Genomic DNA, 13,027 nt, shown 5'->3' on the forward strand with positions numbered 1-13,027 from the left:
AACAGAATTGATTTGATGAAAATGATTAGGAGATTGAGGGTCTAACCAGCCACAAATATAAGGTGCTGCTTGGTTGGAAGCACCAGGTTGATTCAAGGGAATAGAAACACCCTGCAGATCCTTCACAAAGCCTGTGACCCATAAGAACATATGAAGTGAATAAGTGAATGAAGATGAAATGAATACACAAGGTTCCATCTTTATATTTACAAGAAAGAAGACAGTTTTGATTGCAGCAATTACAGAGATCCCTGCTGTCTGCTGGGAGGAACATGACAAGATCTTTCTCAACCACCTCCTCACAGTCACCAGAACAGCACTTTTGAAGTTGCAGTGTGGATTCCATTAGTCCCAAGGCACAGTGGATGTGATGCCAGACACTATACATGGTGTTCTTTGCCTACATTAAAATCTTTGCTTCCATCAATTAGGAGGCTCTGTAGGACACTCTTCTCAAATTTGTTTGCCCAGAGAAACTTGCCCAAGATGGTATTCAAGCTGAGATGTTAACGAACAGGTCTACAACAATCCGTAGTGTAAACTGGTGTCGAATAAGGCTGTGCCATTGGTCCAGTGCTCAGTTTTTCTCACTGTAATTTTGCACTTAGCTCAACTTTTCAAACTTCTCATATAAGGAAAGATAACTTTCAGAAATAATGGGAAGCAGTTCAACCAATGGCAACTAAATCCCAGGACCTAGCTTACCCAAAGCTAAGCAGTTAAACAGCAATATGCAGATGATTAATGTTTGCATGCCCAACATTGGACTACTGAGCAGACAGTGTCATTTTCAGGCCTTCAAAGGAAAAGATTCAAGAATACTCTCAAAGTTTTCCTGAACAACTGGAACATTCAGGATGGTATGGAGAATCTAAAGGCTATGTATCTGAAGCACACACAGGCCTCTGCCTACATGGCAGAAGGAGTGAACTACGTTACAAAGTACACTCCTACCTGCCAAATTGGCCATCATATGCCCTCTCTGTGAAAGAGTCTCTGGGTCCCATACTAACCTTACTAGACACTTAAGAATCTATGAAATCATAATGAAAATAAATTATGCTGGAAGATACTACTTAAGAAGATGAGCAAAGTTATTTGAAAGAACCATTGGCTGTTATCCTCACAAACATTTACATTTTTCCCCTTTAAGAAATATTGTGGAATTCACTTTTATGAGTGTCTGTTCTTGAGCATTTCATATTCTAACAAGCCTCTCAAAAATAGAATCTTCTTGCTCTTTCTATAATAATTATTTTAAATTCAGTCTGCAAGATTATTGAATAAAATCCAAGGTTTACTAACCTCCATCAGTCATACTACTTCCCTTTTCTTCCATATCTTGTTTCACTTTTTCCAATTCTTCACTTATCTTAAAGAATTGCACACACAAGATATTAAAAAAACAATCTATAGAAATACCTTCATTATTTGAGATGCATTAATATTTTTCAAAATGATTAAAAAGAGCAAAATATAAAGCATATACTTTATTTGCCTAGAAGGACTGGAAATTCTTAACTATTAAATTATCCAACCTTAGCACCACATTTTGTCAATTCATGTATTCTTAGTGTGGTCATCCAAACAGCCATAATGGTACAAATTTTATATGCATTCAAATAAATATTTAGTAGACTAAATGAAAATAAGTAACAGATGTAACAACACCTTAAACATTTCACAATTATAGATAAGTGGTAATGAAAAAATATTGGTCGTCTTTCTTAAGGAGCAATTCAGCAAACAAGAATCTTGTCACTGAACACACATTTTTCAACGTATGATGCTGTGTCATGATCAGGAATTGGAACTCTTAACAGATTTTTTCTGCTTAATTAAGAGCACTGAGAAAAAGAAACATAATGCTGAAAATCACTTCCACCGAGGTATATTTGGGAAGCAGGAGTAAGCCATTCTGCCCTTCCTATCTAGTCTGCCATTCAATGAGATATTGCCTGATGTGTTACCACTTACCATGTCCCTTATTTATTTGCTTGAGTAATATCATGTGTAAAAGCATCATTCTAAACTAAATGAAAGGTATTTGAAGTTGAATGGCTGGAGTAAGTAACTTTTTGATTCAAAAAAATGCAAATATTATTGCAATTGATAGAATTTCTACCTCAGACAGAAGTTTGGTTCGTTCTGTTACTCCTCCACTTCCTTGTTGATATCGGTCTTTGGCCTAGAAGGAAATGAGATTCTTTAAGCAAATATTATCAAGAATTCAAAGTTAAAAATTGATATTAATTAGACTTGTAGGTTACCTCACTTAGTTGAGCCTGAGTAGCTCGAAAATCTTGAATCAAATTCTCCAACTGGTTGTTGATATATTTCTCTCTGCTGCTGACTTTTTCCAGAGTTCGACTAATCTCATCCTGAAGTTTATCCAAGTAGCTCTCCAAATATACAGAATATTTAGCAATTAGATATTAAAAAATAAAAAAACTGCAGAATTAGCAAATAAAGCAAGTAACCATTACAAATGGACAAGTGGCCTGCAACATTTGCTTGCATAATCTTGACCTGGTATTTAAGGTATTTTGGTATTTGGTATTTTTGGCCGTGAAAGAGATACCAAGACGGTGTTTTGCCTCCCAAGTGCTAGCTTCAAGGATGCCTCAGAGTGGCTGCTGAATATTCTCAAGAGGGAGGGTGAACAGTCAGAGGTTCCATTGGCACGACTGACACAGGCAGAAATGGAGAAGAGATCCTATGCAGTGAGTATAGGGAGTTGGGAAAGAGGCTAAAGAGCAGTACCTCCAAGTTGTAATCTCTGGATTGCTCTCAATACCACGTGGTAGTCAAGGCAGGAATAGTATGACCATACAGATGAATAAGTGGTTGCGGAGCTGGCGCAGGGCACAGGGTTTCAGCTTTTTGGTTCATTTGGATCTCTTTTGGGGAAGGGATGACCTGTAGAAAAAGGACAGGTTACACCTGAACCTGAGGGGTGCAGCAGGTTTGCTAGAACTGTTGGGGAAGATTTAAACCTGGGGTCCCAAACTGGGGTCCATGAACCCCTCGGTTAATGGTAGGAGTCTAGGGCATAAAGAAAGTTGGGAACCCCTCGTTTAAACTAATTTGGCAGAGTGATGGGAACTGGAGTGACAGGTCTGAGAATAGGGCAGTTGGTATACAAATAGATGCAGCGTATAATGAGATTGTGAGGAAGGACAAGCAGATGATAGGACAAATTTGTATTCAGTGAAATGTGTTAAAGAGAAAATGGTGGCAAAAATTGAAAAGAGTGATGAATACAGGACTGAAGGTGTTACATATACATGCACACAATATACAGAATAAGATAGATGATCTTGCAGCACAGTTAGAGATTGGCAGGTATGACATTGTGATCTTCACTGAATTGTGGCTGAAAGAAGATCATTACTGGAAGCTTAATATCCAAGGATACACATTGTATCAAAGGACAGGCATGTAGGCAGAGAGGGTGGGGTGACTCTGTTGGGAAAAAATAAAATCAAATCCTTAGAAAGAGGTGACATAGGATAGGAAGATGTAGAATCCTTGTGGATAAAGGTAAGAAACTGCAAGGTAAAATGATAGGAGTTATATACAGGCCTTCAAACAGTAGCCAGGATGTGGGATATAAAGTACAACAGGAGACAGAAAACATGTAAAAAGGGCAATGTTATGATAGTCATGAGAGATTTAAATATATGGGTAGATTGGGACAATCAGGCTAGTTCTGGGTCCCAAGAGGTGAAATTTGTAGAATGCTCACAAGATGGCTTTTTAGAGCAGATTGTCATGAAGCACACTAGGCGAAAGGCAAATCTGGACTGGTATTTAAGTCCAGAATTAAGTACCTTCTGCACCTAATAAAGTGTCACTGAGTGTATACTCATGGCCATCAACTTCAAGTTTCGATATATTGTACATTCAGAGATGCTTTTCAGCATGTCATTGTTTTAGTGCATGGTTATTTGAGTCACTGTCACTTTCCTGTTAGCTTGAACCAGTCTGCCCATTCTCCTCCGACCTCTCTCATTAACAAGATATTTTCACCCACAGAATGCCACTCACTAGATGTTTATTGTTTTTTGCTCCATTCTCTGTAAACTCTAGACTGTTGTGCATGAAAATCTCAGGAGATCAGCAGTTTCTGAGATACTCAAACCACCCCATCTGGCATCAACAATCATTCCACAGTCAACATCACTGAGATCACTTCTCTTCCCCATTCTGATGTTTGGTCTGAAAAAAAAACAACTGAACCTCTTAACCACGTCTGCATGCTTTTATGCATTGAGTTCCTGCCACATAATTGGCTGATTAGATGTTAGCATTAATAAGCCCCAGGTGTACAGGTGTACCTAAAAAAAGTGGCCACTGAGTGTATTTTCCCCTCCTACATCCCACACCTCCACCACAAGTGCATTGTGAATGCCATTTTGTAGCATCTGTAAAATATACGTGTTATTTGCGAAGCTACTCCAATCAAATGTTTTAAATGCTCCATCTTTACATTAAGAAGGATAATGGTGGAAAGCACCTGACAAACCATTATCTGCAGGTTTTCTTCAAGTGACTTTGAACTGGGAGTTCATCATTATAAGGAATGCAGAAATTCAAAATGAATGTTCACTGGTACTTTATTAATGGCAATTAAGGATGGGCAATTGGCTCTTCTTTCTCCAGCAATTATTAAAACTACCAGCGGTGAGCTGCACGTGTGTGCTCATGTGTGCTTTAACTCTGCAACTTCAGCTTGCTAGGTTATTTAACAAAGATCTGTGAGAATTAAGGATTAAGATTTATACATCTGAATTTGAATAAAGTAATACCTTTGTCTCTTTAAGAGCCATCTCAATTCCCTCTTTATGCTGATGCATTTGGTCAACATGAACTCTCCAGTCCTGTTAAAGCAAAGTAATTCACGTTATTAACTAAAAAACATTTCTACACAAAATGCTGAAGGGACTCATCAGGTCAGGCAGCATCCATGGAGGGAACTAAATAGTCAAAGCTTTGGGCTGAGATTATTCATTAGGAATGGAAAGAAAGGGGGAAGAAGTCAGAATAAAGGATAATGAGAAAGAGCTCTTGTTGAACACAAGATGAAAGCACATCCTTCCTTTCCTGTCCTGATGAAGGGTTTTTGCCGGAAACGTAGACTGTTCATTTCCCTCCATAGATGCTGACTGACTTGTGGAGTTCCTCCTGCATTTTATATATTGCTCAGACTTCCAGCATATGCAGAATTTCTCGTGTAAAAAAAAGACAAATATAAACAGTCCCAGTCATTTCAAAGTACACTTGATTTGCCAACTATTTCCAGAAATTCTTTTCAGTTCCATCCACTGCAGTATTTTGATTATGATGTACAAAATTAAAACTTGAGACACTCACTACTTGTGCTATTTATAGAAAAATATTAGATGAATAAATTATAAGGACTCAAAAATTGGTTGAATAGTTCTGTGAAAATCTGATTTTTCATTACAAATAACATAACACAGTTTCTACCAAACGCATCTTTATCTATATTTTGTGTTGCATGAAAGGTAGCTTTTACTATTTCTCTACATTGCAAGGAACTTAAAAAGCAAATTATGTAAAATATGAAATCCTTAGATTACTCATGAATATTCTGCATTCTTATATTGAGGTTTCTTGGTTACGCTCTTGCTTGGCTCAGAGGTTTGCTCTGCTCTAGAAACCTGAATACAAAATACAGGATGATAATCCAGTGAAGGTGTGCTTCATTGCTTTCACATAAAACGTTCTGCTGACATCCCATCTGTTTTCCTAAAGTTTCTTTAAATTATTCTGAAGAGGATAATTTCTGTTCCCGGCCAATCCTGTAATGCTGCTGTAAGCATACTTTTCATTGCAACTGTGTTATGTGCCAATAAGCTCGAATTCAACTTCAATAATCATCCCTTTACAAACATAGATTATTAGTTTATAGGAGCTTGTTGTGTACATAATGGATGTTATTCTTTTTGGATTACAACAGCAATAATATAATCAGTTGTTCGCAAATCCAAAAAGGCTACACACCATTTTATGGCATCACTATTCCCAAGCCTAAAGAGATGGTACTTTTCAAATAAATTGCAGTCTAATCGTTTAATGCTCGGCCTACTAAAAACTTGTGCTTGTAGATCTTGTAGTGTATTCTTATTAACAGTGATATGAATGCTGCTTATATAATGTTAAAGTGAATGCGATGCTGTTGCAAGTAAATTTTTCATTACACCTGTGCGCACATATACTTGAGCACGTGATAACAAACTCAACTTTGACTTTACAATAATTTGTAAACAGAAGAGATATACAGTTATTTGTTGGCAACACGAAGTCTTCATGGAATAGCACTTCGTGTTATTTCCCTTCTCATCCCAGGGACAGCAGATTTAAGTGTATTTTCGAACTAATATGAGCTGGTATTCTGTGAAGTGCTGAAGTGTGACATCTATGTCATCCTTCAGTGGTGCCAACACACTGTCTACCATTTTCAATGTCTGTAAAACACTTGCATCACTGCCCAAGAAGATCAGGCAGTTCCACCAATGAATCTGAACAAATTCATCTTTCAAACACCTAGACCAGATTATCAAGTTGTTTACAGAAATTTGCTGTCAAGTTCCTGACAGTGAAAATTCATCACAAAATAATTTAACTGACTGTAAAGTGCTTTGGGGCACCTTAATATTATGAAAACATTCTGCATAAAACATCTTTTTTTCTGCATTGAGTATTCTGATCATTGATTTAATATCTTGAAATGTTTAATATTTTCCCTTGCAAGCAAAGTCTATCCTTGTTGCATTACAATTAAGTGTTGAAGACCATGCAGCAAAAGTCTTAAAGTATATTTTCACTATTAATAATATTATAAAGGTTTCCATGGATCATGCTCTCTCCTCACTGCTGCTGTCAGGAAGGTGGTACAGGAGCCTCAGGACTCTTACCACCAAGTTCAGAAATGGTTACTACCCATCAACCCATCAGGATCTTAAACCAAAGGGGATAACTTTACTCAGCTTCACTCGTTCCATCACTGAACTGTTCCCACAATCTATGGAATCACTTTCAAGGTCTCTTTATCTCATGTTCTCGATACTTATTGCTTATTTATTAATTATTGTTATTTCTTTTTGAATTTGCAGTTTGTTGTCTTTTGCACACTGGTTGTCTGTCATGTTGGTGTGTATTTCATTGATTCAATTAAACTATGCTGAACACAGCAGATTAAAAGGTCGTCCTCTAAAATACATTTAGGACTAGAACAATAAAATATTAGAATATTAATACTTCAATTGACTGCAATTACAATCAGTTTAAACAGTAATGTAATATTGGATCACTGAAACTGAATAGTTCATTAATTAAGTTTTCAAAAGGGAAGCCCACTGTAAAATTGTAAGTGCTGAAAGCCAGGTTCATGGACTTAAAAGTGAACATTTATTCAAACTTGGAAGTAACATACCTTGTTGTCAGTTCTGATGGTAACCTTAAGTTGTGGCAGAACTCGTTCTACCTCTAGATTCCACTCAGCAGTATCTGTTGTTGATTCCAAGATCTCTTCTGGCTTTGAGCACTCTATTCCCTCCTAAAAATTAAATACATTAAATTGAGGAGTTTCTGTAGTGTAAGCATTTATTCATTGTCACAACATTAGGTCATAATTAAGTATTGTTCCTCTATCTGTGTTAATGTAATTTTCAACAATAAGTCTGCGAGGACTTCAGGATAACAGTTTAGGCTAGAAAATGGTCCTCCTCCAACCAACAATTCTCTAAAGTGTTCTCTGTTCTTCATCACATGATAATCAAGGGTGCAAGCAGAATCTTACCAAAATGATGGAACGCAGTCATTAATTTTAATGATGTACAGAGTGTAATTTCTATAAATTTGCTGAGTCTATTGATAAAAATTTATCTTTGGCTGGCTAGGAGTATGATAAAGAACTGTATAATCTCCATAATTATGAAGACATATGGATAAGAAAACTTAACTTATAATCTTATTTTTACTAAGGCACATTGAAATTAAAAATCTTTAAACAGGGATGAAAATTGTACCATTTTCTGTCCCTGAGCTTTCAAAACCTCCAGATCCAGAAAAGGCTCCCCTTCTTCATAATCTTCTGTTTCCTCCTGAAAAAAAGTTTTCGAAACATAGTTAAAGCAAATAAACCAACCGTTCAAAGAGCAAGGGGTTTAGATGAGGTGGAGTTTGTTAGGTGTGTTCAGGAAGGTTATTTGACGCATTATGTAGATAAGCCTACAGGAGGAGAGGCTGTACTTGACCTGGTATCGGGAAATGAACCTGGTCAGGTGTCAGATCTCTCAATGGGAGAGCATTTTGGAGATAGTGATCACAATTCTATCTCCTTTACCATAGCATTGGAGAGGATAGGAACAGACAAGTCAGGAAAGCGTTTAATTGGAGTAATGGGGAAATATGAGGCGATCAGGCAGGAACCTGGAAGCATAAATTGGGAAAAGACGTTCTCAGGGAAATGTACAGAAGAAATGTGGCAAATATTCAGGGGATATTTGCATGGAATTCTGCATAGGTACGTTCCAATGAGACAGGGAAAGGATGGTAGGGTACAGGAACCGTGGTGTACAAAGGCTATTGTAAATCTAGTCAAGAAGAAGAGCTTATGAAAGGTTCAAAAAACTAGGTAATGATAGCGATCTAGAAGATTATAAGGCTAGCAGGAAGGAGTTTAAGAATGAAATTAAGAGAGCTAGAAGGGGCCATGAGAAGGCCTTGGCGGACAGGATTAGGGAAAATCCCACGGCATTCTACAAGTATGTGAAGAGCAAGAGGATAAGACATGAGAGAATAGGACCAATCAAGTGCGACAGTGGAAAAGTGTGTATGGAACAGGAGACAGCAGAGGTACTTAATGAGCACTTCGCTTCAGTATTCACTATGAAAAAGAATCTTGGCCATTGTAAGGATGACTTACAGCGGACTGAAAAGCTTGAGCATGTAGATATTAAGAAGGAGGTGGTGCTGGAGTTTTTGGACAGCATCAAGTTGGATAAGTCACCAGGACCAGACGAGATGTACCCCAGGCTACTGTGGGAGGCGAGGGTGGAGATTGCTGAGCCTCTGGCAATGATCTTTGCATCATCAATGAGGACGGGAGAGGTTCCAGAGGATTGGAGGGTTGCGGATATTGTTCCATTATTCAAAAAAAAGGAGTAGAGATAGCCCAGGAAATTCTAGACCAGTGAGTCTTACTTCAGTGGTAAGTTGATGGAGAAGATTTATGAACATTTGGAGAGGCACAGTATGATTAGGAATAGTCAGCATGGCTTTGTGAAAGGCAGGTCGTGCCTTATGAGCCTAATTGAATTTTTTGAGGATGTGACTAAACACATTGACGAAGGTCAAGCAGTAGATGTAGTGTATATGGATTTCAGCAAGGCATTTGACAAGGTACTCCATGCAAGGCTTATTGAGAAAGTAAGGAGGCATGGGATCGAAGAGGGCATTGCTTTGTAGATCCAGAACTGGCTTGCCCACAGAAGGCAAAGAGTGTTTGCATACGGGTCATATTCTGTATGGAGGTCGGACACCAGTGGTGTGCGCCTCAGGGATCTGTTCTTAGACCCCTACTCTTCGTGATTTTTATAAATGACCTGAATGAAGAAGTGGAGGGATGGGTTAGTAAATTTTCTGATGACACGAAGGTTGGAGGTGTTGTGGATAGTGTGGAGGGCTGTCCGAGGTTACAGCGGGACATTGATAGGATGCAAAACTGGACTGAGAAGTGGCAGATGGAGTTCAATTTAAGTGTGAGGTGGTTCATTTTGGTGGGTCAAATATGATGACAGAATATAGTACTAATAGTAAGATTCTTGGCAGTGTGGAGGATCAGAGGGATCTTGGGGTCCGAGTCCACAGGACACTCAAAGCTGCTGCGCAGGTTGACTGTGTGGTTAAGAAAGCATATGGTGCATTGGCGTTCATCAATCGTGGGACTGAGTTTAAGAGCCAAGAGGTAATGTTGCAGCTATATAGGACCCTGGTCAGACCCAACTTGGGAGTACTGTGCTCAGTTCTGGTCCCCTCACTATCGGAAGGATGTAGAAACATAGAAAGGGTGCAGAGGAGATTTACAAGGATGTTGCCTGGATTGGGGAGCATGCCTTATGAGAATAGGTTGGACGAACTCGGCCTTTTTTCCTTGGAGCAACGGAGGATGAGAGGTGACCTGATAGAGGAGTATAAAATAATGAGAGGCATTGATCATGTGGATAGCCACCAAGGCTTTTTCCCAGGGCTGAAATGGCTAGCACAAAAGGGCACAGTTTTAAGGTGCTTGGAAGTAGGCACAGAGGAGATGTCAGGGGTAAGTTTTTTTACGCAGAGAGTGGTGAGTGCGTGGAATGGGCTGCCGGCGACAGTGGTGGAGTCAGTTACGATAGGGTCTTTTAAGAGACTCCTGGACAGGTACATGGAGCTCAAAAAAATATAGGGATATGGGTAATCCTAGGTAATTTCTAAGGTAAGGGCATGTTCGGCACAGCTTTGTGGGCCGAAGGGCCTGTATTGTGCTGTAGGTTTTCTACGTTTCTAAATTATCTTTCATCATTCCATAGAAAAATGTTGATAGATTGCCTACAATTCCCTTTTCTCAGTGCAGTAGATCAAATATTTTCATCACAGTGACTTAAGCAAATGTAGGAACAAAACTGATTCAGTTCACCTTCCACAATCCTACTCGTCATATTGAATATCTTAGCAAAGAATCATATCTGTCAGCATTTATTGACGGTGCCTTGTAAAGATAATTCTTAGCCTGTAGAATTTTTTTTTGAAATACCGGAAGACTGTAAAATGTAGTAATTTTGTGCTTTCTTTTGTGTTGTCATTTTTGTTAACTGTCAAAACAGTGCTCAAAACAAGAAAAATCTTTTTAATCAGTAACTATATCACAAAGCATTTAAAATTCTTTGCTAAAACTGCAGTTCTGGTCACTAAAATAAAAGAGGTTTGAGAGGATGCAGAAACATTTCACAAGGATATTACCAGGACTGGAGGGCTTGAGTTGTAAGGAGAGTGGACAATGGAGGGAGGGAAAGGGTGGGGGGGAACACCAGGGAGGTGATAGGTTGGTGAGGAGAAGAGGAGAGTTAAGAGGGGAGCCAGAGTGGGGAATGGAAGAAGAGGGAAGAAGGGGCGGGGAATTCCTACAGAAGTTACAGAAATCGTTGCACATTCCAGCATGCTGGAGGCTACCTAAACGGAATACTAAGTGTTGCTTCTCCAACCTCATCATGGCAGTAGAGGAGGACATGGATCAACATATCAGAACGGGAATGGGGATAGAAATTAAAATGCTTGGCTACTAGGAAATCCTGCCTTTTTGTGGATGGTGCAAAGGTGCTCGACAAAGCAGTTGGGTCTCATCAATGTAGAGGAGGCCATATTGGGAGCACCACATACAGTAGACAACTCCATCAGAATCGCAGGTGACGTATTACCTCACCTGGGGCCCTGCACAGATGTGAGGGAGAAGATGAATGGGCAGATGCAGCACTTCTTCCACTTTCAGGGATAAGTCCCAGGAGGAAGATTAATCGTAAGTGACAAATGGATAATGGAATCATGGAAGGAGCGGTCCCCCTGGAAGCACAGAGTTGCGGGGGGGGGGGGGGGGTCATCAAAGACGTGTTTAGTGGTAGGATCCTGTTGAAGAAGGTGGAAGTTGCAGAGAATGATGTGTTGTATGTGTTGAGGCTCAAGGGTCAGTAGGTGACGACAATAGGAAGTGACAAACTGTCCCATTTCTTTAAAAGCAACAAAATTTTTTTAAAAAGCCATCTTATTTTGATAGAAACTGCAAGAAAATTAATGTTCCATGTAATATCTTCAAAGGTTATTAGAAATATCTGTAATTATAACTTAAAATTTCCCACCCAAAAAGAACAAATCCATCTTTATTCATATAAATTTCACTGCAGTTTCTCCTACTTCATTCCTTCCATCCATTTTTATTCTCAATAAGGTTTATAGTTAACTACAATTTATGATGGTTTAAGTTCATATAAAAATAATACTCATTTTTGTGGGAAAAAAGCTTGGTCTTTAACTGCTAAAATTAGAGTAAGTTTGCTTATATTAGGTTGAACATACGATCAATTCATCTTCAAGTTTGCTTAATGTTAATTCGGCATCATCTTCTATTAATGCTTCTTCTTCCATCTCTTCTGCTGGATACACAGGCCTAAAATTGAATACAATTCAGATTTAAAGCAAGTTTCTCATGAATATTATACATAAAATCATGAAAAATATCATAAAATATAATTTTCAAACAACTTAATTTCTATAATGATATTTTTACCAATTTAACTTTATTCAAAAAATTCTTCACCGTAGTAATGTTTCTGATTCAAAATATTACTTGCAATCTGTGTAGAAACATTACATTAGTATGTATGAATTGATGGGGTTTCCAAATTCCTAAAGATCTTTTCAGTTTTCAAGATGTTGACCTGAAAGTACGAGCATTCCCTGAACATTGAATTTTAGTCAATGCAGACAAGACAAAAAGTAAAAGATACTGAACTTAACCTTTAATGACTCTGATTTGTTGTTAATATTTACATAACATACACAATCTTATAACATAAAGGTAAACCAACCTTTAAAAATACTTTTACGGAATTGATTCAACCTATTGACTGGGGAATCAGCTGTTTTAAGCCAAGTTACCATTTCTTTCTAGTGCATCTAAAATTCTTTTATTATCATTAGCATCTAATCATTGCCTTTCATTTGAAAATGCACTGAAACCTGTGATTTCAAATCATTCTGTTTCCACTGGCAAAAGTATTCACAATACCTGAAATATTAGTTATATCCTAGGTGCATTGTGTTACTTTCCCCAACATTAAATTCTTATATACTTTTTCAAATACAGCCCATATTTATAAATTAACTTACATAACAAAACATTTAAATAGAAAATAGCAAAAACCTTGCGAGAAGTGAATTTCTTAAAAGAAAGTATAATCAGAATATA

The 13,027-nt window shown here is 38.1% G+C and overlaps 1 protein-coding gene across 1 annotated transcript in view; it reads right to left on the minus strand.

The window, feature by feature from the left end:
* The window catches only part of ift57 (intraflagellar transport 57 homolog (Chlamydomonas)), a 32,463-nt gene that overhangs the window by 3,688 nt on the left and 15,748 nt on the right, over positions 1-13,027 (minus strand). Inside the window, exons 4-10 of the mRNA XM_072252016.1 lie at positions 12,136-12,226; positions 8,058-8,132; positions 7,463-7,585; positions 4,812-4,883; positions 2,271-2,402; positions 2,126-2,188; positions 1,306-1,372 (exon numbers count right to left, since the gene is read on the minus strand). Of these exons, the coding sequence (XP_072108117.1) occupies positions 1,306-1,372; positions 2,126-2,188; positions 2,271-2,402; positions 4,812-4,883; positions 7,463-7,585; positions 8,058-8,132; positions 12,136-12,226 (623 nt within the window). The remainder of the gene's footprint in view (positions 1-1,305; positions 1,373-2,125; positions 2,189-2,270; positions 2,403-4,811; positions 4,884-7,462; positions 7,586-8,057; positions 8,133-12,135; positions 12,227-13,027) is intronic.

This window comes from Mobula birostris, chromosome 3 (genome assembly GCF_030028105.1).
Source record: "Mobula birostris isolate sMobBir1 chromosome 3, sMobBir1.hap1, whole genome shotgun sequence".
Taxonomy (NCBI): domain Eukaryota; kingdom Metazoa; phylum Chordata; class Chondrichthyes; order Myliobatiformes; family Myliobatidae; genus Mobula; species Mobula birostris.